The sequence below is a fragment of the Cyrtonyx montezumae genome, unplaced genomic scaffold (assembly GCF_038088225.1).
Source record: "Cyrtonyx montezumae isolate F1298 unplaced genomic scaffold, pur_monq_1.0 scaffold_3, whole genome shotgun sequence".
NCBI classification, from domain to species: domain Eukaryota; kingdom Metazoa; phylum Chordata; class Aves; order Galliformes; family Odontophoridae; genus Cyrtonyx; species Cyrtonyx montezumae.
The window spans coordinates 61,176,817-61,199,302 of record NW_027072034.1 but is presented as its reverse complement, the minus strand read 5'-3'; the positions used below and the strand labels follow the sequence as shown (position 1 = coordinate 61,199,302).

General features: G+C 37.2%; 1 protein-coding gene across 1 annotated transcript; it reads left to right on the top strand.

The window, feature by feature from the left end:
• Nucleotides 1-17,447: 17,447 nt before the first annotated feature.
• N6AMT1 (N-6 adenine-specific DNA methyltransferase 1) lies at nt 17,448-20,804 on the top strand. The gene is made up of 6 exons (XM_065744070.1): nt 17,448-17,590; nt 17,722-17,808; nt 18,424-18,514; nt 19,296-19,379; nt 20,046-20,187; nt 20,573-20,804. The coding sequence occupies exons 1-6, from the start codon at nt 17,448-17,450 to the stop codon at nt 20,680-20,682; spliced, it is 657 nt and encodes a 218-aa protein (XP_065600142.1). The 3' UTR covers nt 20,683-20,804.
• Nucleotides 20,805-22,486: the final 1,682 nt, after the last annotated feature.

Genomic DNA, 22,486 nt, shown 5'->3' with positions numbered 1-22,486 from the left:
CCTGAGACCACAGAGTCTATGTCAACTCTAGCATTGCATGATGTACGTGTGATACTGACATTTATTTACTCACACTTAGCCAAATCCCTCACATTGACAATAGGATCTATTTATACAATTTATAAATCTATGCCTGAAGACACCCAAGAGACCAACTGAAGCTGTTTGAAAAGTATAGCTATATATATAATTTCAATAACCAAAACTGGCCTTGCTTGATTAAAAACAATTAGATTGTGCAATCATTTGGCTTGGTTGCTTTTGAAATACAAGATGCTGAACTACACGATGGGCAGATTTATTTTAAGCACTAATTTGTCAAATCAAGAGACATCTTTTGCTATTACAATAGCACCTTCTAGTGCCTGGGCGATGGCAATGTGCTAGGAATGCTCTGTCTTACAAATATCATTCTCTTAGAACACTAAGTCTCAGTAGAGCCATCCTAAGACATTTTGAGGAATGATCTCATGTACTGTGTGACAAAGGAAATCATGTAGATTTCAGACTAAAATTTGCACTTACAGAAATAAAGATTCTTGGAGCCCCAGTTCAAAATCTCATAGGTTTTCATGCTGTATTCTAATCCATACGGATGCTTTTTCCCAGTTTGAATATGTCATAGATTGTACTTATGTTAAATTTCTTGGTACTGTTTCAGCTCATAAAGTATGGCTGTTCGTCCTATTTCCAACTTGCTGGGGTGGAGAATCACATAGCTCATAAACCACCTATTAATAAAGCAGCATTTTTAATTACAATATGTTTCCAATATTTACACATATGAATTTTATGTTCTCAAGGAACAACTGTCTTGTCAAATCTGAACACTAAATGTTTTTTATAACCATTGGATAAGCCATTATACCATTACAGATTCATCAGCCAGGGAATACTGGATCTTTTTCTCATTTTCTTCTCTTTTATTCATTTTTCTTTTTTTTTTTCCACCCTCTTGAGAAATCTGCCTGAGTTAATAGGGAGGAGTCTCACCTAATTTTTTTTTTTTCAAGGGAAAAAAAAAGTTCAAAAGCTGTATGCTAACTACTACATTAAACAACTGCATTGCAACATGACACCAGAAAGAAACGCTGACCCTTATGAACCCCATGGACACTAAAAGTGATGATTCAGCAATTTAATGCAAAATAATTGTCTACAGAAATCATACATGAAATCCCTCAGTGACAATCTTTTCTGTTCTGAAAAAGATTTGTGCACATCATGCTACTTCCAGCCTTCCAGTGAATTCGTTGCCTGTTTTTCCAGCAGCATCAAGAACAGTTGCTGAGTTTTTTCCAGAAGCATCAAGAACACTAAAAAGTGTACTGTAGGCACTCGTGCTAACAATTGGTACCCTCACTGTTCCCTCACTTGCCATTTAATTGTCATTAGTAAAAGAGAGGCTGTATCCTCTTTAAAATCTCTTCACACTTTCTACTTCACCTCCTAACTGATGTATTTCCACTCCTCCACTTAACATCCCCTCTGCAATTTCACACACAAAGCAATTTTCCCCAGTTAAACCCACAGTGCACTCATAATCAGCTTCTTCAGTGCCCCCTCCTTCACCCGTGCTAGAGACCTCTACTCAGGTAAGACTGGTTTTATCCTGCAGCATGACTTTCTAAGTTTGTGTCTTTATGGATCTTCTCAAAGTTATACTTCCAGATATAGGAAATAATACTATTTAAGACACTGAATTCAAAATATTTCTCAATTTCAACACTAAATTACAGAAGTCCCCACTTTAGGCAACCTATGCTTCTTATAAGGATAGCTTTCAGGAATCTTGAAAAACCTCATCCAGAACTGTGTTCCAGATGGTTTCTAATTCAGAAACACTTTGTAAAAAATAGCATATATGAAAATCTTGAAACTAGCATTCGTGGCCACCAGCGAATAAATAAAGAGATTTTTGATCTCTTGAATACCAAATTGGGACTGGAAATGCAGAAATACTGCGTGATTCTGGCTTTATTCTGTCATCTCTGAGGTTAAGGCTCTCAGGAGCTGTTCCACTAATACTGGCTTTAATGACGTGCATAACCATTTAGAGAACACTGAAGCGTTCAATTAGGATGCAATAAGATAGCCTTGTGTATATTACTGCTGTTGCTCTGCTGCACAACACTGACCCAGAGTACCAAAGCACTAAATGAGAAGACTGATGAGGTATTTTTCAAAGATGAATATTCAGCAGAAATCTTAGCATCTCATTTTTGCATAATATTTTCCCTGATCAAAATTCATCCCAGTTTAAATTTTCTCCCTCTTCTAAGAGTGTCTGGACAATGTCAAATGATTGCAGTTAGGCTGATTCTGTTCTTCTGTGAGGGAATTCATTTTGACATCATGAGAGACTTGGCATCATTTTTGGGTACATACCAGTGGGACAGGTGGAATTTCAATAATAACTCTTGTCTCCTTGGTTGTGTTATAAATCCAACCTGTGGAATCCAAGAAGATGAAGCAGAAGTGTGATGAGGTAAACTGTATTTTATAGAGATTGAACATTTTTTCTTATTGAACATGTATATTAAATCTTACAAGCAACGTCAGTTTTCCCACTTTTTTGGGTCATGAATCATACAGAACTGTGATTAGTTTTTATAACACCTGATTTTATGCCACCTTGTCAAATTATTTTGCAACAGTCTGACTATAACAAGAATTTTGTGGCACTTATTTTGGAATAAAAAAATTCAAGGAATTACTGCAGATTGCTTATTTCTCTAAAATGAACTACAGTATAAAGCTACTTACACTACACTTAAAATATTTCCTCCATATGCTCTTAATAAGCAGTACTGCTATGCTGCACTGGTATGAAATGGATGAGAGTGACCATCTGGGACCATTTCTCACACAAAAGGAAATGGCTGAATAATTTAATTATTTAACGTCCGCTTCAATTAGCCAAGATGTAACATAGTCGTATAATTACTCCAAATATAGACTTTCTGAGACTTCGATGAGCTTGGCTGGCTGTTTATAAAAATAGTTTCACTCCTCCTCCCACCAGCAGTTTAGCAATAGGAGCACTTGCCTGCTTCACTCTGTCTATTTTTGCCCCTGTGTGTTTGTGCATTGTGTGTTGAGAACTGAAGCATGTTTGTACTACAAACTGTACTTTGAATGAGGGCTTAAATCTGTTCAAGTTTCCTAATGTGAAAAGAATGTTGGCCTAGCTAGAGAGAAAAAGAATCCCTTTTAAAAATCTTCCTGCATAAAGAAAGAAACTTTTTTCCTTCACAATGAATTCGATTTGAATAGAACAGAAGAACTAATTGTTTTACTCTTGTTCTGGCACATATGGTGTGAATTGGGTGTGACCGTATTTAACTGCAGCATGTATTCAAATTGGTAGCAAGAAATTAAGCACTAATAGTTTTATTTGGGAAAGAACTTTTGTGTAGCCCTTGCTGTAGCTTTTATCACATACTCCTTGAGTAAAATGGTGTTCAGTGATTATTTATTAAAAGGTACCTCCAGCAGCCTTCTCTCAAAATTGAAGAGAGATGGGTTTGATGGGTGGACAGGCTGAGAGCACTGGGAGACCTGGTTGACCCTGGAGAAGGGAAGGCTCCCAGCTGACCTGACAGGGGTGTTTCAGTATCAAAGGGGAGCTATAGGAAAGAAGGGGACAGACTCTGCTGAAGAGTCTGTGATGATAGGACAAGGGGAAATGGTTTCAAACTAAAAGAGGGAAGATTTCAGTTGGATATAAGGAAAAAGTCTTTTACCTGTAAAAGTCTTTTACCTGTAGTGAGATGGAACGGATTGCCCAGTGATATGGAAGACTTGTTTCCAGAGATCTTCAAAGTTAGGCTGGACTAGGCTCTGAGCAACCTGATCTAGCCATCAGTGTCCTTGTTCATTGCAGAGGAGTTGGACTAGATGACCTTTAAAGGTCCCTTTCAACTTAAAGGATTTATGATTTTATATATGTACATATATAGTTGAAAACCATAACAATCCTTTGAATCTTGTTTCCTGACATATTTTTGCCTTTTCTTCATGTGAATTCCTCACAGCAAAAAACATTCAATAACATTATAATGAGGATAATATGAAATTATCTACACCGTTTGGTGCAGGATCTAAGAAGCAGTAAAATTTGATTTAGGGATTTGATTTAGTAGTTGGGTAGGGATAGTGATAGGAGGATGGTTGGACTAGATGATCTTATAGGTCCTTTCCAACCTTATGAACCTATGAACCTATGAACCTATGAAAATGTCACCACTAAAAATGAAGAAAAATGTCAACATGAAGATCTTTAGACAAGCTACTGTTAGCATAAGAATATCCATTACCTTTACAGCAGGTTTTGGGTGAAATATAAATGATATCTATATGGGTATATAGATATATACATGTAGATATATGTATATATCTATAGATATATACACATATTTCTTCTTCCTTTAAATTTCTTCTCTCCATGTAATTTGCATTGTTCAATTCAACCACACTAAAAGAAAATTAAGGTTGTAAAGCAAGGCATTCAAAAGTTTAGGAGTATAAATCAGCTCATCTATAGGCAATATTAATTTGATGCCCTCACTCTACGTACTGTATTTTCATAGTCTAATTACATGAACATTTAGTTTATTTCCCATGGAAAGTTATGTTTTGTTAATCTATTAAAAAGATGGATATGCTATCTTCTGCATCTTTTAAAAATGGATTTTCTAACAAAAATCACCACATTGTTGCCATAAATACATAATCTCGCAAAACAGTTCTTTAAGTGGGGCTTTGAGCAGCCTGGTCTAGCGAGAGGTGTCCCTGCCTATGGCAGGGGGGTTGGAACAGGTAATCTTTAAGGGCCCTTCCAACCCAAACCATTCTATGATTCTATGATAAGTAGGATTTTGCAAGAATCTTGGAAAATCTCATTTGACACCAAGCTACTTCTGTCAGTACTAAATGTATGCATGTTTTCTGTATTTAGTACTGCTTCATGCACATTTTCTTAGTAAGTTCAGTCTCCTTGAAAAAAAAAAGTAAAAATCTTCACCTTAGCTTGTAATCCAATATGTGCATCAAGATGCCTGATAGACTGCAATGTTGTTGCAGTCTACTTGAGGGGGATTGTGCCTATTCCTGCCTTCATTTTTTCACCCATTCACTCCTCCTTTTTTGCAGCCAAAATGGCTGACCCCTGAAAATCTTAGCCATTTGTTCCTTGTTATGGCAACCAGATGCCTGGTTGTTCACTCACCAGCATTCACCAGTGGCCTCAGAAAATAAATCCTTAGCAGAATCCACTTCTTTTTCTAAGCATCTTTGTACTGACTGAAAATTTTTATCCATCTTCATCTGGTCACAGTTTGCAGAAGTAAACTGAGTCAGTTCCCTTTCTTCTTCCCTTCCATTGCAAAGAGATTCATTTGCACTAAAACCAGGCTTTTGACTCACTTCTGAAGTCCTTCATCTCAGTAAAATCTTCCCAGATTTGGAGAAAAGTTAAATGGTTTTCAATTGTGTATTACAAAAACACAAAATAGAAACCCAATAAAATGTTGACTTTGTAAGAGTTTTTAGAGTTTTCATTGTGTTGGTTTGTTTTGTCTTGATTTTTTTTTTTTTTTTTTTAGTACAGCTTATATTGCATACAAATAGTTCAAAGGAAGGACTTATGAAGTTATAAATAGTGTGTGAATAAATATGACTCTTTTCCTTCACATTAAAAAATGCTTTTGCCTTAACAACAGTCCTTATATAGTAACTGTATTTTCATGTGCGTGCTTCTCTTAGGAAAATCACTCCTTTGCATGGTGAGTCTGCATATGCACAGAGCCAGAAATTATAGTAGAAATTAAACATTTGCTAGCTGGTTTATTTCTATTCCTGCTGTTTGGTTTGTGGGGCTTTTGTGTTTTGGGTGGCTGTTTTGCATCTCAGCCTGGCAAACCTGCGAATGATGGGAAGTCATTGTAATCAGTTGTTTATGGAGGAAAAAATAAGAGCCTTCCTACTTGGTTAAAATATGGCTGTATTCCACAGCTTCTCATCTAGACATGTTTAACCAAAACACTGCTGGAAGGCAATGCAGAGCCTAGTTAGGTAGAAAAACAAAATGAGGACACATAAAACAATGGAAGAAAATATCACATGACTTACAACTGAAATAGATCCTGTCTCCTTCACAAAACCACTTACTAAGACATCACAGAATCATGGAGTCACAGAATTGTAGGGGTTGGAAGAGATCTCTGGAGATCACTGAGTCCAATTAACTGCTAAAGTTCCCTACAACTGGTTGCACAGATAAGTCTTAAATATCTGCAGAGAAAGAGACTCCACAACCTCACTGGGAAAACTGTGACAGTGCTTTGTTACTCTGACAGTAAAGTTCTTCCTGATGTTAGTATGGAACTTCCTTTGTTCCAGTTTCTGCCCACTATCAGCAATAACTAGAAAAAAACTCATCTGCTAACTATAACTCCATATGTGACTATTTGTAAGGACTTAAGCAAATCTCTCTGCCTCAGAATCTCCACCTGCAGCTCATTACTGGAGTTAACTATCTGAAAGGTGGACATGGAAAAATAACTGAGGAGCAAAAACCTGAGTTCCTACTCACTCATCTTATACATTTATAAATGCATTGTTCTGATTTCCACCACTGCCAGTAAAAGAGGGATGAGTGGTACTTTGAAGAATTACACCAAAGCAAAACATTGTATTTGGCTTCTAAATACAAAGTTGATAGCTGTTTTATAAATACCTGAACTAGACAGTCAATGCCAAATACTACATTTTTCAAATTCTGCAGTATTCCTCCTCAAATATTATGAGATTCATACAGAGAAAACAGCGCACAATGAAAGTAAGGTTATTAATACATTTGATCATATGATTTGCCATTCTGCCTTTTAAAAGTTTGGAAGCTGCTTTTGCTTTGTTTTCACAAAGAAAAGTAAGGGTTCTGTAAGTGAAGCACCACTTACATATTTACCACAGTTCCTGAGGTTTATATATGGGCCATATAAGTAATAACAACCAAGGTGCACTGAATTTCCTGAGGATTAATGACTGGCTGGGAGGAGATGAAGGTCAGCAGTACGGCCAAGGATCATTAACCCAAACTGGTCATTAATCTCTAAAATATACCTCATGCCAAGGTCAGCGTTGTTGTTTTAAGCTGCAAATGAAAAAGAAAAAAGAAAAACCAACATGGCCATATGGTCTTCTACTTGTAGTTTTAACTGCAATGTCTAGAATATTTTAGAAAAATTAATTATATTTAGGAGAATTATATTAGCTAATCAGACCACCAGCCCATCCTTCAGTATTTGATTAGTCTTACTTTATTTAACATATGTACTGGACTATGGCAGGCAGAAAGGATGTATAACATTTTTTCCATATGCAGTGTTTGTAGACCTATTAGATAGTGAGCTTGTTTGTGTATCTATTTATAAATATTGATTTCAGTTCCAAATTTTACCTCCCAGAGCTTATAACATCTCTCACAAAATACATCTGATTGAACATCTGTTTATTAAGAGTTTTTAAAGTGATGTTTCCAGAAATCGTTTTAAAGTGAGAGTATTGTAGAGAGTGTCAGTAATTGAGGGAATATTTACTTCAAGATGTATAGCACTGTTTAGGTGAAAAAATGTAATGGCAATTTTTATTTCTAACTATTATTCACATTTGTATTTATGGTAGTCTAACATTTAAATTAACACATCCATTAATCATTTTTGTAGACACTCATCCAATCTTTATGCCTGTACACATCTGGTGGTCTTCAAAGACTTTAAACCCTCCCTGATTGGGAAGGATGCAGCCATCAGCTCTGGTGATGTACTCAGTGGCATGCTTTAAGAGGGCAGACTTCCCCAGGCTTTCTGGAAACAACTCTCCAAAAAAGCAAATACTGCCAATCCTTGCCTCCAGGTTACATATATATCTTCAGAGACCAAAAGTCCATAAAATCGACTCTCCTGGCACATTCCAATTTACTACTGAGACAGGTGAGAGTTGAAGAATGCGGGTAAAGACGCAGATACAAAAATATTTTGATCATTCTAAAGCAAATAACTTCTTCCCTGCTTCAACACTGAGCTTACCTTGTGCCTTAAAATGCTTCCTCTTGCTGGAACATTTGTCCCATGAGCACCTTTTCAACTTCTCAACCTTCACAGTTTTAAGTCCCCACTCTTATTTCCCTCTTTTCTGCTGAAAGAAACAAAATGGGTCTTTTGAGTTCAGTTCCCCAAGTTTACAAGAAACAGTGCAACAGATGCTGATCTGCAGAGCTTTGACTCAATTCAGCACAGACCTGACATCTCTTACAAATGTTAGTTCCACGATGAAAGACAAAAGTCTACATGTAATGTGCTACACAGAGACAGTAGAAGTAACAAGGATCAGTTGCAATCATTTTTCCTGCTTGGCTGGATCCTGTTTCCAGATGAGGTCAATGAGCAGTGCTTTTGAGCATGGCTCACCAACCAGGCATCTTGAAGATTTTAATACAATTCTAAATCACCTCATTAATCCATACTGACATATGTCTCTACTTGTAACATATTTTTAGCATTTCCTTTAAAATATATTAACAGGTGTGCATGTGAAAAAAAACAAGGATAGCCTAAGGAGATTGTTGTTGCTGGACAAAGCCTCAGCTTGAGTGTAGTCCAATGAAAATGTTACATTATGTAGCCTTACAAGCCAAAAATAAATAAATAAATAAAAAATAAAACCCCAAATCTCTCATTCTGATTGCAGACACTCAAACAGAAAGAAGATAATCTGCAGACTCCACAAAATATGTTTCCTTTCTTTCTGTCTTTTTTTTTTTTTTGTTACCCATGTAATACAGAATCATATCATGAGTTATGAAGTGCTAGTAGATGTTTGTTGCTACAGAATGCCATTGCAAATGTGGAGACCCATTCATAGACCTTGGCACTGAGTTAGAATATTTTGGTGGCAATATTGTATTGATTGCCTTGTGCTATGATGAATTCTTTCACAGGGGGCCAACCTCTGCTATTCTTTTTTTACTAAACAATGTATGACTTCACGAATGATTCTACTAAAATAGCCTTACACGAATAAGTATGACTTGAATTTTTTCAGTGTATACTCATCAATCATCTACAAAACATACAGCTATAGAAACAAGATATACACAGGTCACTCCAAAAGTAATGTCTCTTTTTATTTCCATGGAAACGACAACGAAGAGCACAATAGCACTGTTTCCTAGACCAAATTCTCAGATGCAAAACACTGCTTTTCAACATAGTCACTACCATTAGCTATGTATTTTTGCCACTCATGAACAAAAGCCTGCATGCTGCGCTCATAAAAATCTGCACCAGGGGTGGTGACCATCTGTTTCATAGCTGCTACAGTGGTGTCATTGATAGGAAAATATTGCCCATGTGGTCCATCTTTCATTGTCCCAAACAGGTAGAAATCAGAAGGCACCAAATCTGGATCATACTGTGAGTGTAGCAAGACAGTTCGGCCTAGACTGGCAATGTGCTCTGTGGACTTCAGATTGGTATGGGGCCTGGTGTTATGCTGCATGAGAAAGGTTGTCTTCTTCTCTGGCTTGACTCTGGAAGTTTGAGCCTCCACCTTAGCCAGCAACACGATATAGCAGCCAGAGTTGATAGTTGATCCAAATCCAAAAGGATCAAATATTTTCTGTCTCAAAAGACAGTGCACATCAGTTTACCCACTGAGGGCTGTGTCCTGATCTTTTTCTTCAAAGAGGAATTCATATGTTGCCACTTTATGTTCAGCTGTTTTGAATCTGTCTCATATCTTGTCACTAGTAATGATGTTATGCAGAAAACTGTCACCTTTAGCCTTATATTAGGTTCAATAGGTCCTGGCGAACTTGTATACATTGTTCTTTGTGTTCCTGTGTTAGCATCTGTGGGACCTTCCTGGCACAACCCTTGCTATATTCCAATGTTGCCACCATCATTTCCAATGCACTGAAGCTGACATTCTGCTCTGTACACAGCTCCTCTGCTGCCATCTGTCGTATACCAACAAAACACAACAGAATACTGATGGGAAGATTCAACCTCTACTGCCATACCTCTAACATTCACCTCAGACGCTGTGGGCCAACATAACAAAATAGGACACATTCATTTCAGAGCAGCCCTCATATTTTTTACATTAGTGTCTTTTTCCTACAGTCTGTCAAGATGCTTTATTTACATAACACTCAAGAAAATCTTTCTTCTGATGTGTGTAATGAGATGTACCAAGCTTGCTGTATCAACAGTCACCATGTTGGTAGACAGTTGCCTGACATCCCCCCCTTTTGAACCATGAGTATTAGTAATGGAGTCATTATTAAAGACATTTCAAGATTGTTTTGAAACAAAAATCCTTTTTAATATTTCTTTATTAGATTTTCATATTAAAATACACACAGGGAAAACTGCCACCCAAAATGTAATTACATGCAGATTATGTTTAGTTTCATAACAGTCACACTGGTTATCTGAACACATTAGCATTGTCCAGGAAATAATACGGATAAGACTGTGCTGGCAAAATGTTCATAACGTATCCAAACAAAAAGATAAAAAGAGACATAATATTTAGAAGTGCAAGAATCACTGCCTGTTAATCTAAGATCAGCATCAGTGTAATCATTATCAGCAGCATCAGTCAGGAGAAGGTACACAGAGTCTTCAACATGGTGGGTATTTTCAGTGCCATTTTTGCAACTGTGCTATATAATAAACAATCCCCAAGCAAGTTTTTGGATGACAGCAGTCTCAGAGGACCGGTTCTGATCTGGAGTTTTAAGATGCAATGGACACAGGTTGAAATATGTGCTTCAAGCTGGTTTTAAAGAAAAATGCTCTCACCCTGAGAGACAGGCAGCAGAGCATGTTGCCATTGAGGTTGTCCACGCTCCATCTTCACAGGATTTCAGAACTGGCTGGCAAGCGCACCGAGCAGACTGGTCTGATGCCAGAGCTGGGTCTGCCTGGGGCAAAAAATGTAGCCAGAGACCTTCCATGGTCTTTTCCACCTGGGTCACACTTTCATCCTGTAATTAGATCAATAGAAATAGCAAGATTAAAAAATAACAACTCAAGCCTTATCACAATGCTTGGATGTTCTTAGGATAATTAAGAATGAAGAAGGTAACTCAAAAGTGAATCACTTTGATTAATGAGTTTCTCCCTACATTTCTAGTGTAACACACTTCAGTGAGTCATCAGAAAATTACATTTTTTAATGTGATCATCTCTCAGCAGCCACTGTTCATGTAGAATAACAACATCAGAACTAAAACTAAATGCATAATGTTTTAATAAACTTGCTGTTTAATACATCCTATTCTAAATGACCATTTGTGGATGGCTGCATCCCATGAAGGATTAATGTCTTAAATTGACTATTTATTAAGTAAATTACTTCTTCAGACCATTGGTTTCATGCACATATTTTTGAAAATTAGCTCTATTGCATCATTATATACCATGAAAAAAAAGTATTTCTTACTTACAAGTTCCTGAGAACTTGTTCCATGTTTCAAAGTCTTCAGTTCATGCAGTGTATTTTCAACATTCAGTTTTATAAGTTTCAATCACATTTTATTCTTACTCTTTCCTTCTCTAGCATCCTAATCTATTCTTCAGAAAGTGCTTTTTAGACTACCATGACTACTACTGACATTCTACTGTGCAGGCTAACTAACTCATGTTATTTTTAATCTTTCTTAAAAGGACTTCCATTCATCTATAATAGTTAAGAAGGAAAATTAGCATTTTGCCATATGAATGCATATTATTTTCGTGCTTTCTCTCTCTCTCTTAGTTCTCCAGAGATCTTGGAGACAAAGTAAGAAAGCAATGTCAACACTAGCAGTCACGATCAAGCACCTCATTATTTGGCAGGCAGGAAGTAAGTGAATATTGCTGTTTTGTTTGTTAGAAACCAGTGATACAAAACACCTTTAGCCTTAGTTTCCTTTCAAAACTAACAGTCTATAATGGCAAGAAAATGAGGCAATGCTCTTAAAATAGTTGAAGGAGCCTATCTGCTTCCAGATACATTGTTGTAGTTTCTTGTGGAGATCAGACATCACTCCTAACCTCTAAAGGAAGCAATCTTGGTAACTCAGTTATAAAAGCTGCACTACAAATCTGCTGCTTTAGGTGTTATATTTTAAGATGTAATGTCAAAGGACTTGATCATTTGTGACTTAAAAATCCCGTCTTTTTTTTTTTTTTTTCCATTAGCAGTAGGTTTTTACTTGGTTTCTGGCCCAAATCCAGTTAAAATAATTATATATGACTCCTTAACTAAATCTTCTCTTTCTGCTTAGCTGAATACGGTATTACTCATTTTCTTTCCCAAAGTGTTGAAATACTTCTGTATACTATTAAAATGTTTTTTCACCTTTTCCCTGAGGTAACTGCATTTCAATGATGAGTGATGCAATTCCTTCAATATAATAGTTTGTAATTGGTTTGTAAAGTTTAGTATATGCTCTGGGATCTTTCCAGGATGGGATACAAACAAGTATCCATCACTCTTCCTCTACAGTATGTCATCTCTGGACCTCTTCTTAGCAGGTTTAGAAATTCCATAGCTGTGATTAAACATTACCATGCCACAGTGTATTGAAGCAATGTCATGACGTAAGGGCAAGAATTTTCACCAGTCAGTAGGGAAGTAGGGAAATGAACAAAGATTCAAACTGTAGACATGTAAAAGAAAGAGAAATGTGTAAAAAATAGCACTGACTCATGTGACAGCATCTGTGGGGAATGTGGAGTGAGAAAGATTTGTTGGTGCAGATTTTTACAAGCGCTGCACACAGGTTTCTCTTCATTGCTGGTGAAAATGCACAACTAATAGTGGTGATTATGTTAAAGAACAGTGTCTTGTAGCCATGAATTTGCTCTATCAAATAGTGTTACTGCGCTGTTCAGTAGTTTCCATGGAAATAAACAGGAGGCATTAGTTTCAGAGTGACCTATGTGCAATTTGAAAGGTAAATGTAATTGGGAAACCTGACATTTGGAAAAATAGAAGACTAGAAACGTGTAACATCCAAATTTTCTTCACGTGAACAGTTGCAGAGTTTTTCACTCAATGTTCAAGGAAGCAGTAAAAATATTACAGTACTCATATCATAAAAGATATTACTACTTCGTGACTTTTGACTTCATTGCTTCAGGTATATCAAGGAAATTAAGTATTTCATGGCTCATTGGGGAATAATTTAATATAATTAAACAAAGGAGAAACAAAAGCAATTCTGTAACTAAACCTCACTATTCTGAAATGATAAGCTTTGATAATTGCAAAAGTAATTGATTGTAATAAACTATGAACTGAATTTCAGCAAGTGAATGTGGAGGGGACTGTGTTGCTTCAAGTCAAAAGGGCTGAAAATATTTGATGGTGGTTAAAGGGGAGGCATAGGTATGAATGCATGCAGAATGCTTTGGATCTAATTGGTTAAATAACTGTGTCAAGCAAGATATTTCTAGATATTATACAGAGTGTCAAATGGTAAGAGAAAAAAAGATGGATCAGTTAGAAACCTATGCTTCAGAGGCAAGAAAATACAATGTAAAGTGAGAACTGTTAAAAACGTTTGAAGTATTCTCAATGAAGATTTAAAAAAATAAAGTAAAATTTTTGTACACATGTTGAGGAAACACAAGGAAAGAAGCAGGACCTCCGTACCACTAAGCTGGGTTAGTGATTAAAAACAGACAGATGATGATTTTGGACATGATGTCAACAGCAGTACATCTTACTGCATTACTGCAGTGTCTGCCTCCATTATTAAAATAGAAAAATGAAACATAGTGAATTTACTTAGATTCCCATGAAGCTTTTGATGTGGTGTTATGTGGAAAAGTATATGCTAAGCTGGGGATGGTGGCACTGGCAGAGGAAACAAGAGGTGAACATGGAACTCAATACAGATGATACAGCCATATATCATATTGAAAAGGGATAATATCAAGTTAAAAGTAAGTCTTTAATGCTGACTTCCTTAAAGATCACTATTGGGGTTGAAATAACTTAATGTTTTTTCTTGTCATCATTGCCATCACTCTGATGACAATATGTAGTCAAGAGACATCACACAGAGGGAGCAAGATGATCAGAACATGAACAACAGACTCTTGAAGTAGACTAGTAAAACCATAACACACTATAGAATCCTCACTTTATAATCCGTTATCTGGAAACTACTGAGGAAAAGCTTAGGAAAAACAGGTGAGCACAAAATGGTAAAAAGTATAAACAAATACAAATAAAATAAAATAAAATAAAATAAACCTAACACTTTTGAAGGAAAATGCAAATATGATACTGTGGTATCCCAGATGAAACTGCCACTGTACTTTGTCAAGCAGCACTATGGAATTACCCTTAGTGGAGTATTTTGTGCAAATAAAATTCAGGGTTAAGTCACACTTGAATCCTTACGCAGTCTGAAAATATGGTAAGGAAACTTCTTATTTAGTCAAGCAGAACAAAGGCTGATGAGAGCCTTTCTTTGTCTATCAAACAAAAACTGTGAACTATTTAAGCTGATAAAGCTGCCAGAATAAGTGAGTATGAACCTTAACCACCACCACCTTAACACTGGGAATTACAAGGTTACCACTGGAGCACTGAAGCCTTTGAAATGAAGTGCCTTTCATTAGAAATACTGACAGCTAAGAAACCTAGCTCCTTTTATGAACACATTTGATCACTTTAAGAAAGATACTGTAAGATGTAGCTGCCTGCTGGATTTCATACACAGAGATATTTCTTCTAGCCTACTTTTTAGCAGCACTGACCTTGCAGTATTCCTGCTTGCTCTGTTTCTTCACATGCATAGGAACAGGGACATTCATGAGTCCAGTGCAGGCCTACATCTTGCTTAGGACATGGATGGCCAAAAGCTACCATGGAATGTTGGAGAAGTTTAAGACTGAGATCACTGAGGGCTGACAGGCAGCTAGGAAGGTATGGGTTAAGGATCGCTGTGTGAGAGAGAACCAGCACTGAATTCCAAATGGGACAGGGCCACACAGCTCAGTTAGGGTAAACAGATGGCTATGATCCTTGTCAAGAGCAATTTTTCATCTCTGTAAAGCTCAGCTTAATAGCATGGCACAGGCACCACTGAAAATGGGAATATTAACTTTCCAACAATTTCCCCAAATTGAAATAGAATCTGTTTTGGCAAAAACAGTACAGCTACCCACCAAGAAAAACATTTTAGGTAGTTATATAAGCAATAAAAATAAATGTTTTATAAAATTCACCCAGAAGGACTTATAAGTATTAAAACAAACAATAATAATTAACCAGATTTCATGAACTATTCAACAGCCAAAACCAACAACTTGTACAGCTGAAGGTGGTGAAGTCATTTCTTCTACTGCAGTCCAAGGCCTGACCACCTGTGGAGATTTTAAAAATATATCCCAAGAATTAATTTTCCTAATACAGATGGAGAGGAAAACTCTCTCTCTTAATCTTGTTATTACAGTCTTGTCATTTTACCAAAGTAATGGAATTTTATGCAAACTTAAAATGCTTTATAAGTACTTGTTTCTCTGGTGCAGAAGCAAATTAGGAAGATGGATGAAATGAAAGAGTATCCAATGAATGTCATTTTTCATTGAAAACCTGGTGCCATCTCCAGTCAGGCTCCTACTCACTGCTGCTCCCTGAAACAGCCTGTCTGCCTCAATTGATGAAGATAACATAGAAAGAGGTATAGAATTATCACAGTTATCAACAGTAATAATTTTAATGGGCATTAGACAAGGAACTTACAAAAAAAAAAAAAGAAAACTATGATTAACTTCTCACAGACTGAGATCTCATTTAGGCTCTATGAAGACACCATGCTGAAAGACTGAGTAATTTACTGAAGTAAATGCAGGACAGAGCAGGATTCAGAGATAAATAAGAAGGAAACAACTGTTAATTTTGTTGCAAAATAAATGCTTAGATTGGTTATGACAATACTTCTCAATATACTTGGTGGAATAAATTAAGAGAAAACAATGTTTCAAATTAAAAGGTAATATTTGTATAAGATCGAGTCCAGGAATAAATTTAGTCTGAAAACTGAAAATATCCAAGTGAATGGTGGTGTAGGGAACCTGAACTCTTGTAAGACAGATCTTGTTGATTTCATTTCTGTAAAGGAACGAAAATGATCTTTGAGTCATAAACTCATCGTTGGATCTCTGGTTATTAATTTCCGCATTTCTGATTGCAATGACTTAACCCAAAAGTGTGGGGTAAAATAGCTTACCAGCTAATCGTACTGTCCTGCACATATTTCTGATATATTAAATATGACTCTCCCTAATTTCTGTTAGCTAACTGGAAAAACATTGGTTTTGTGACTAGAATAGGGAGCAGATTTTACAGGAAATGTTGAAGATGGGTCACAGAAAAAGGTGGATGTAGGGCAGGCAGGCAGCACTAATACTGAAATATTAGCCAAGTCTTCCAGATGCCTCACTAGCAGGCTTGTCCCAAACACCTCAATCCTTAAAGTTCCTTAATCAACAAAAATTAACTCACTGGATTCTGTTCTTTTGCTAATCTTCAAAGAGCATTTTGAAATGATTATAAAAATGCTTTGATAGCTCTGCACGTGTCCTTCATTGATCTAAGTATCTGTTCCACTTTCAGAACAAGAGGGACACACAGACAAAGGGACATGTTTCATGGTCACTAGAACTCTGACCCTCCTCCATTTGCTATCAAAAGCAAGTTGCTCTTCTCCTGATCTCTGTCCTGAAGCTGGCCTCTATTCCCAGTTTTGCAGGGCTTTATTTCAGTTTGAGATGAGGTGTTCATACAGCTGAGACTGATGTCAAGAATCACGGGCATATCCTTAAATACGTAGTTGTGTGAACACTGAGTGGCAATGAAAACTTTTCTGCTATGTTCTTTGCTGTAGAATTTCCACTCAGGGGCATCAGCTGTGCCCCTTCAGCTTGGCTTCCTGCTAATTGTGGTGCAGAGCTATTTCTCAGCTAGATTTGAGAAGAGGGAGACCTTCAAGGTGAGGCTGGATCAGGCCCTGACCTAGCAGTAGTGTCCCTGCTCACTGCAGGGGAGTTGGACTAGATGGCCCCCAGAGGTCCCTTCCAACTCTAAGGATTCTGTGACTCTAAACAGGTGCAAGTCCCTGACTAGTGAAGATTATAAACGCGGATGAATAAAACGAAACCAGTCAGAGCCTCACTGAAAACTGCACTGCGGACGCAGGTACCTCCGCCCCCCCCCAGAGACAACAGAGCCACGAGCGCGCCAATTGAAATTCAATAGGGCGGCACTCGGGGCGGGGCGAATCCGACGCCCTCCCATTGGTGGCGCAGCCCTTCCCCCCGTGCCCTGGACGTAGGGGCGGGCGGGCGGGCGCATGCGCGGTTGTCCGAGTGCTGATGGCGGCGCCCACGGTACCCACGCCGCGGTACGAGCATGTAGGGCCGCGCGGCCCCTTCCGTGACGTGTACGAGCCGGCCGAGGACACCTTCCTGCTGCTGGACGCCCTGGAGCGGGACGCGGCCCAGCTCCGGCAGGCGGGGTACACGCGGCACGCAGCCGTGGGGCAGGCGGGACGGGGTGGGTTACGCGTCCTAACGCTGCCCTGACTGATAGTGTGGCTGCTGGAGGGGCTCGTGTCACCAAAAAACTCAGCCGGTTTGCTGTCTTTAGGATCGACGTCTGCCTGGAGATAGGGTCTGGGTCTGGTGTGGTTTCAGCATTCCTAGCTTCCATCGTCGGAGCCAGTGCACTCTACCTGTAAGTATAACAGTGAGACTGCTGCGTGAAGAGTTTCCTAGACCTCGCAGCGTGTACTTCTCACTTTGAAGATTCCCCTTTTCACAGAGAAATACCACATCAGTTCTACAGAGATGATAGTCAGACTGAACAGAGCCTTAGCTGTTTACCCATTAGGTAGAGGTGTGGATTGAATTCTGTTTTCCCACTCCCTAGACCAATTGCTAAACTTACACCTGTTGTTTTCTGGGTTTAATCTAAAATCTCAGCCTCTGACTAGTCCTGCTGATGACACAACATTAAGTTTCCTGGTTGTTGGTAACTGAGATTTACTAGGGAGCGTATGCATATATATTTACATACAGAGCTGGTATTTCATTGCTTTCAGTCATTATGAACTCAAAGAATTGAGTTCTAGAGGACCTTTAAGGATCATCTAGTTTTACTCCCTGCACCCAGCTTCCAGTATAGTGTTGACTGGTGTAGCTGCTGATACGTTATGTACATTTTCTTGTCTACTTGTCACTGTTTCTTTTAAAGTAAAGGTTATTCTTGAGATTGCCTTAGTCACCATACAATTTGCAGCGTTCATCTTGCAGATACAGGGACCAGTAACTTACAGTGTTTTGCTTTAAGGTGTACAGACATCAATCCTATGGCAGCTTACTGTACACTGGAGACAGCGCAGCTGAACAATGTTCACCTTCAGCCAGTCATTACTGACTTGGTAAGATAGCTTCAACAATAACTTCTTAATATTTTTTGGAATTTTCTTTATAGTTGTATCTTTTTAGAGATACTGAAAAGTAACCACAAACTCTAGAGAACATTCTCTTCATAAGCACAAACTGAAAAACAGTGAAATAAACAGAGTGCAAGAATAAAACATTACCTTTGTGTTTGTGTGTGTGTGTGTATGTATATATATATATATATATATATACACATATATATATATAATCTTGCTGTTCTGTTACAGGTCATGTAACACTGTGTTAGGAATACTGTTCTGATTCTCTTGCATGTAGAAAATCTGGTCAGGCCAAAGTGCTTAGAACCAGACCAAAGCTGACAGCATGCTACACTCAAGAAGAAAGCAAATAAGAATCCATATGTACTATTCCAGTTTTATTGGACTTGCACAGAATGGACAGATGGACAAATACCTTGTTTTCTAGAATGGTGATAGAGTGGTATTACAAAAAATTGGCAAACATATCACATCTACCATTGTATATAAAACAACCTGTAACTATTCAGAATTGAAACAAATTTATTAAACACGTCCTAGTTATTCTTAGATTATCTTTGGGTCTGAGTTCTCGTTATTACTCAATTCAAGTTTTTGCAACTTATTGCTACACCTTCTTCTGTTGATTAATTTATTTCAAGTTTGGCTGTGTGGCAGTTTAAATGGATAGGAAAAATAGCCAGCCAATATGTAACTGTATTTTTACAAAATGGAAATAAATAAAAAGAAAAACCAAAAGAATCAATTTCATCTACAGGTCAAAGGACTGTTACCAAGATTAAATGGGATGGTTGATCTACTGCTCTTTAATCCACCGTATGTGGTAACACCTTCTGAAGAGGTAGGAAAAAATAGATGTAAAATACACAAATGTACTGTTTTTGCTGTCAGGAAAGCTGGCAAATCAAATCAGCTGAGGTATGAGAACTCAGCTTGTAACGATTCAATTACCTCTTTGTAATTTGCAGCTTCAGGTTGGTTTTTGCTTTTCATATTAAATAGTGTTGTGGAACTAGTACTTACAATGGAATTTTTTAAGCAAAAATGATTTATTAGATCTGATTATAAGACTGTGTGGGAACAAGGATTGCTAGTTGCTGCTGCTCACTAGTTCCTCCATTGAGTATAAACCATGTAAGACTTATGTTAAACATGCTAATACATCAGATTTTCAATGAAAAACACATTTTTTCCTGCATTATAAATATACTCTGCTTTCACAGATTGACTCTTTCAGAATTATATTCAAAGCCACTCAAATGTCGTAGTACAAGGAAGTACACATAAAACATGCTTAAAATACAGCTCTTCTAATTTGATGTTAAAGTAGATATTGAAACAAACGTAATACATTAATCTTCTAAAAAGTAATTCTGAAGTAATTCTGCTGTATAAACTAAACTGCTGAATCAAAACCATCAGATTTCTAATGACAGATGATACTGAGCCACTGACATCTCTGTCATTCTGTATTGAATAAGATGGTTTTTGCTCTCTTTCCTTATAGGTGCAAAGCCATGGAATAGAGGCATCCTGGGCTGGTGGCAAAAAGGGCAGAGAAGTAATGGACAGAGTTTTTCCATTAGTAGCAGACCTGCTTTCGACAGGAGGATTATTCTACTTGGTCACAATTAAAGAAAATAACCCAGGTGATCAATTTCCTTGGACCCTTTTGTTCCAACCAGATTTAAGACCATTAATCAAACAAGAACTTAGTACAGAAGTTTAATCTGTTGTAGAAATAGTACAATATTTGATGGTGTAGATTGAAATCCAAATAGGTATTCTTGCCCATTTTTTAGAAATGCAACAGTGTATTATTAATTGTTATTACTAATATTTAATACTCAGTCTTGGTTAGCAAAATGTAAACTATATTTGTTTGGGGTGGAAGACCACTTTGCCTATAAATTACTCTCTAATACAACAGTTTGTAATCTTTGCAGCTTATGTTTAGCAGACAGTTTAGTATTGCCTATTGTAGCTGACTTCTCTGCATGCAAACTTACTGTAACACTATACTTTTCATTATAGATGAAATTCTGGAAACAATGAAGAAACATGGCTTAGAAGGCACGCAGCTGCTTTCCAGACAAGCAGGACAAGAGATGCTTACTATCCTCAAATTTAGGAAGCCTGGATAACTGTTTTTGTTACCTATTATAGGCATGCAGAAGGTCAGATACAGAGTACTTTAGTTGTCAAATCAGTTTTTAAGTGAAATTGGATGAGGTGCATCCTCACTTCCTGATTGTTGCTATGAAACTGATCATTGTTATGAAACTGATCAAGACTCTGTCCTTATTTTTATTTCTGGATGTCAGCCAGCTTTTGTCTGGCTGTCAGGTACAGCTGTTCCCTGGCTATCCACACAAGAAGTGTGGGTGAACTGGAAGATACCACAATGCATGTTTTGCACTTCATTACTTTCATAAGTAGGAGTTTGTGTATTTATTGTGTGTCTTATTGAAAGAATGTACTTGATGTAATTTTTCCTATTTTAATAGCTAGTCTATACCTCTGTTGGGTTTAAAAGAAAATTTGGGATCATCGTTATTCATTTTGATGTAACATGAGGGCCATCTTACATAGAAACTGATCTTTCAAGGTTCTGTGTTAACAGAAACTTTAAATGATTAGTCCCCATTGGAAAAAGCTAACTAAAGTCACAAGTTTTTTTTGTTTTTTTTAATTTTGTCAGCTGTTTTTCAGATACAGACAGTGGCACCCATACCCATATCAAAAGACATGCCACCATTTGCACTTGGTTATGTTAGACTAAGACAAAAACTACACAATTAAACCAGTTATTTAGACTCAGACAGTTTTGCAAGTTTAGGTCTGACAGAAGAGATTCACGTCACTCTTTTCAAGCAATACCTGGTTAACATCAGTTGGTCTTCAAAACAGTTATCAAACTTGCAATTAAGTCAGATAGTCTTATCTGAAACAGTGATACAACAGACAAAATAACCAGAGTTTCAGTAATTAGGAAAATAATTCAACTTACTCCTTTAACCTGTGTTTCCAAATAGGCCTCTTCAATACCAATTGTGAAATTCTCTCTCTCAAAAACAAAACAAACACTGAAACTTCCAGAAGAGAATTTTTTTTTATGTTAAAGACTTAGCAACTAAAAATTATTTCTAAAGTTGCTCTCAAAAGGGACCAACGTTGAGTGAACAGAGCACCTAAAACAATCAGTTGTTGAGGGATAGCCAATCGATTATACTAAAAACCATCTGAAAATGTGTACTATTAATTTCTGGAAGTTTTAACACACAGAGGATGAGAAAATCCAGAAACTACAAAGACTAACAACATTCATTCATTCCTCCCCTTTTATAGAATTTTCCAAGGAATCTGCCATATAATAACACCATACTCCTATTAAAAAAAACAAACAAAAAAACACAAACCATGAAATTAGACTAGTGGAATGAAGAAAACGTTAACTTCTGATACTTCTATCATGTTCATTTAGAGCCCTTATTGATATGGGACACTGGAATTCAGTCATAGCTTATGCATCAGCTAACAAAGACATTAACTGAATGAAAATACAAGAATTAACTGGTGTGCATGTCTTCTTAAATGCCAATCTGTAATAAGTAGGAGTGTTTTTCATTGTCATGCAGGAATGACAGTGCTCTCTTAAGCTTCAGGGTTTTCATGGTTTTCAAGTGGTGGGTGGCTGAAGTTTTTTTTCCAGAAAATAAATAAGATGATTGAAGGTGAAAGCTCATCTTATAAATGTTAATTCAGAGCATGCTGTGTTCAAATTTTGCACTTTAACAGAAAGTTATTGCCCGAATTCCATGCCTTAATGTTTAACAGCAACAACATTTATTCATTTATTGATTTATGTATTTTTACCTCCCCATTTAAGGAACCCACATATACTGCAATCAAATTCACCTGGCATTTTAATAGGCATGACCTGGCCTA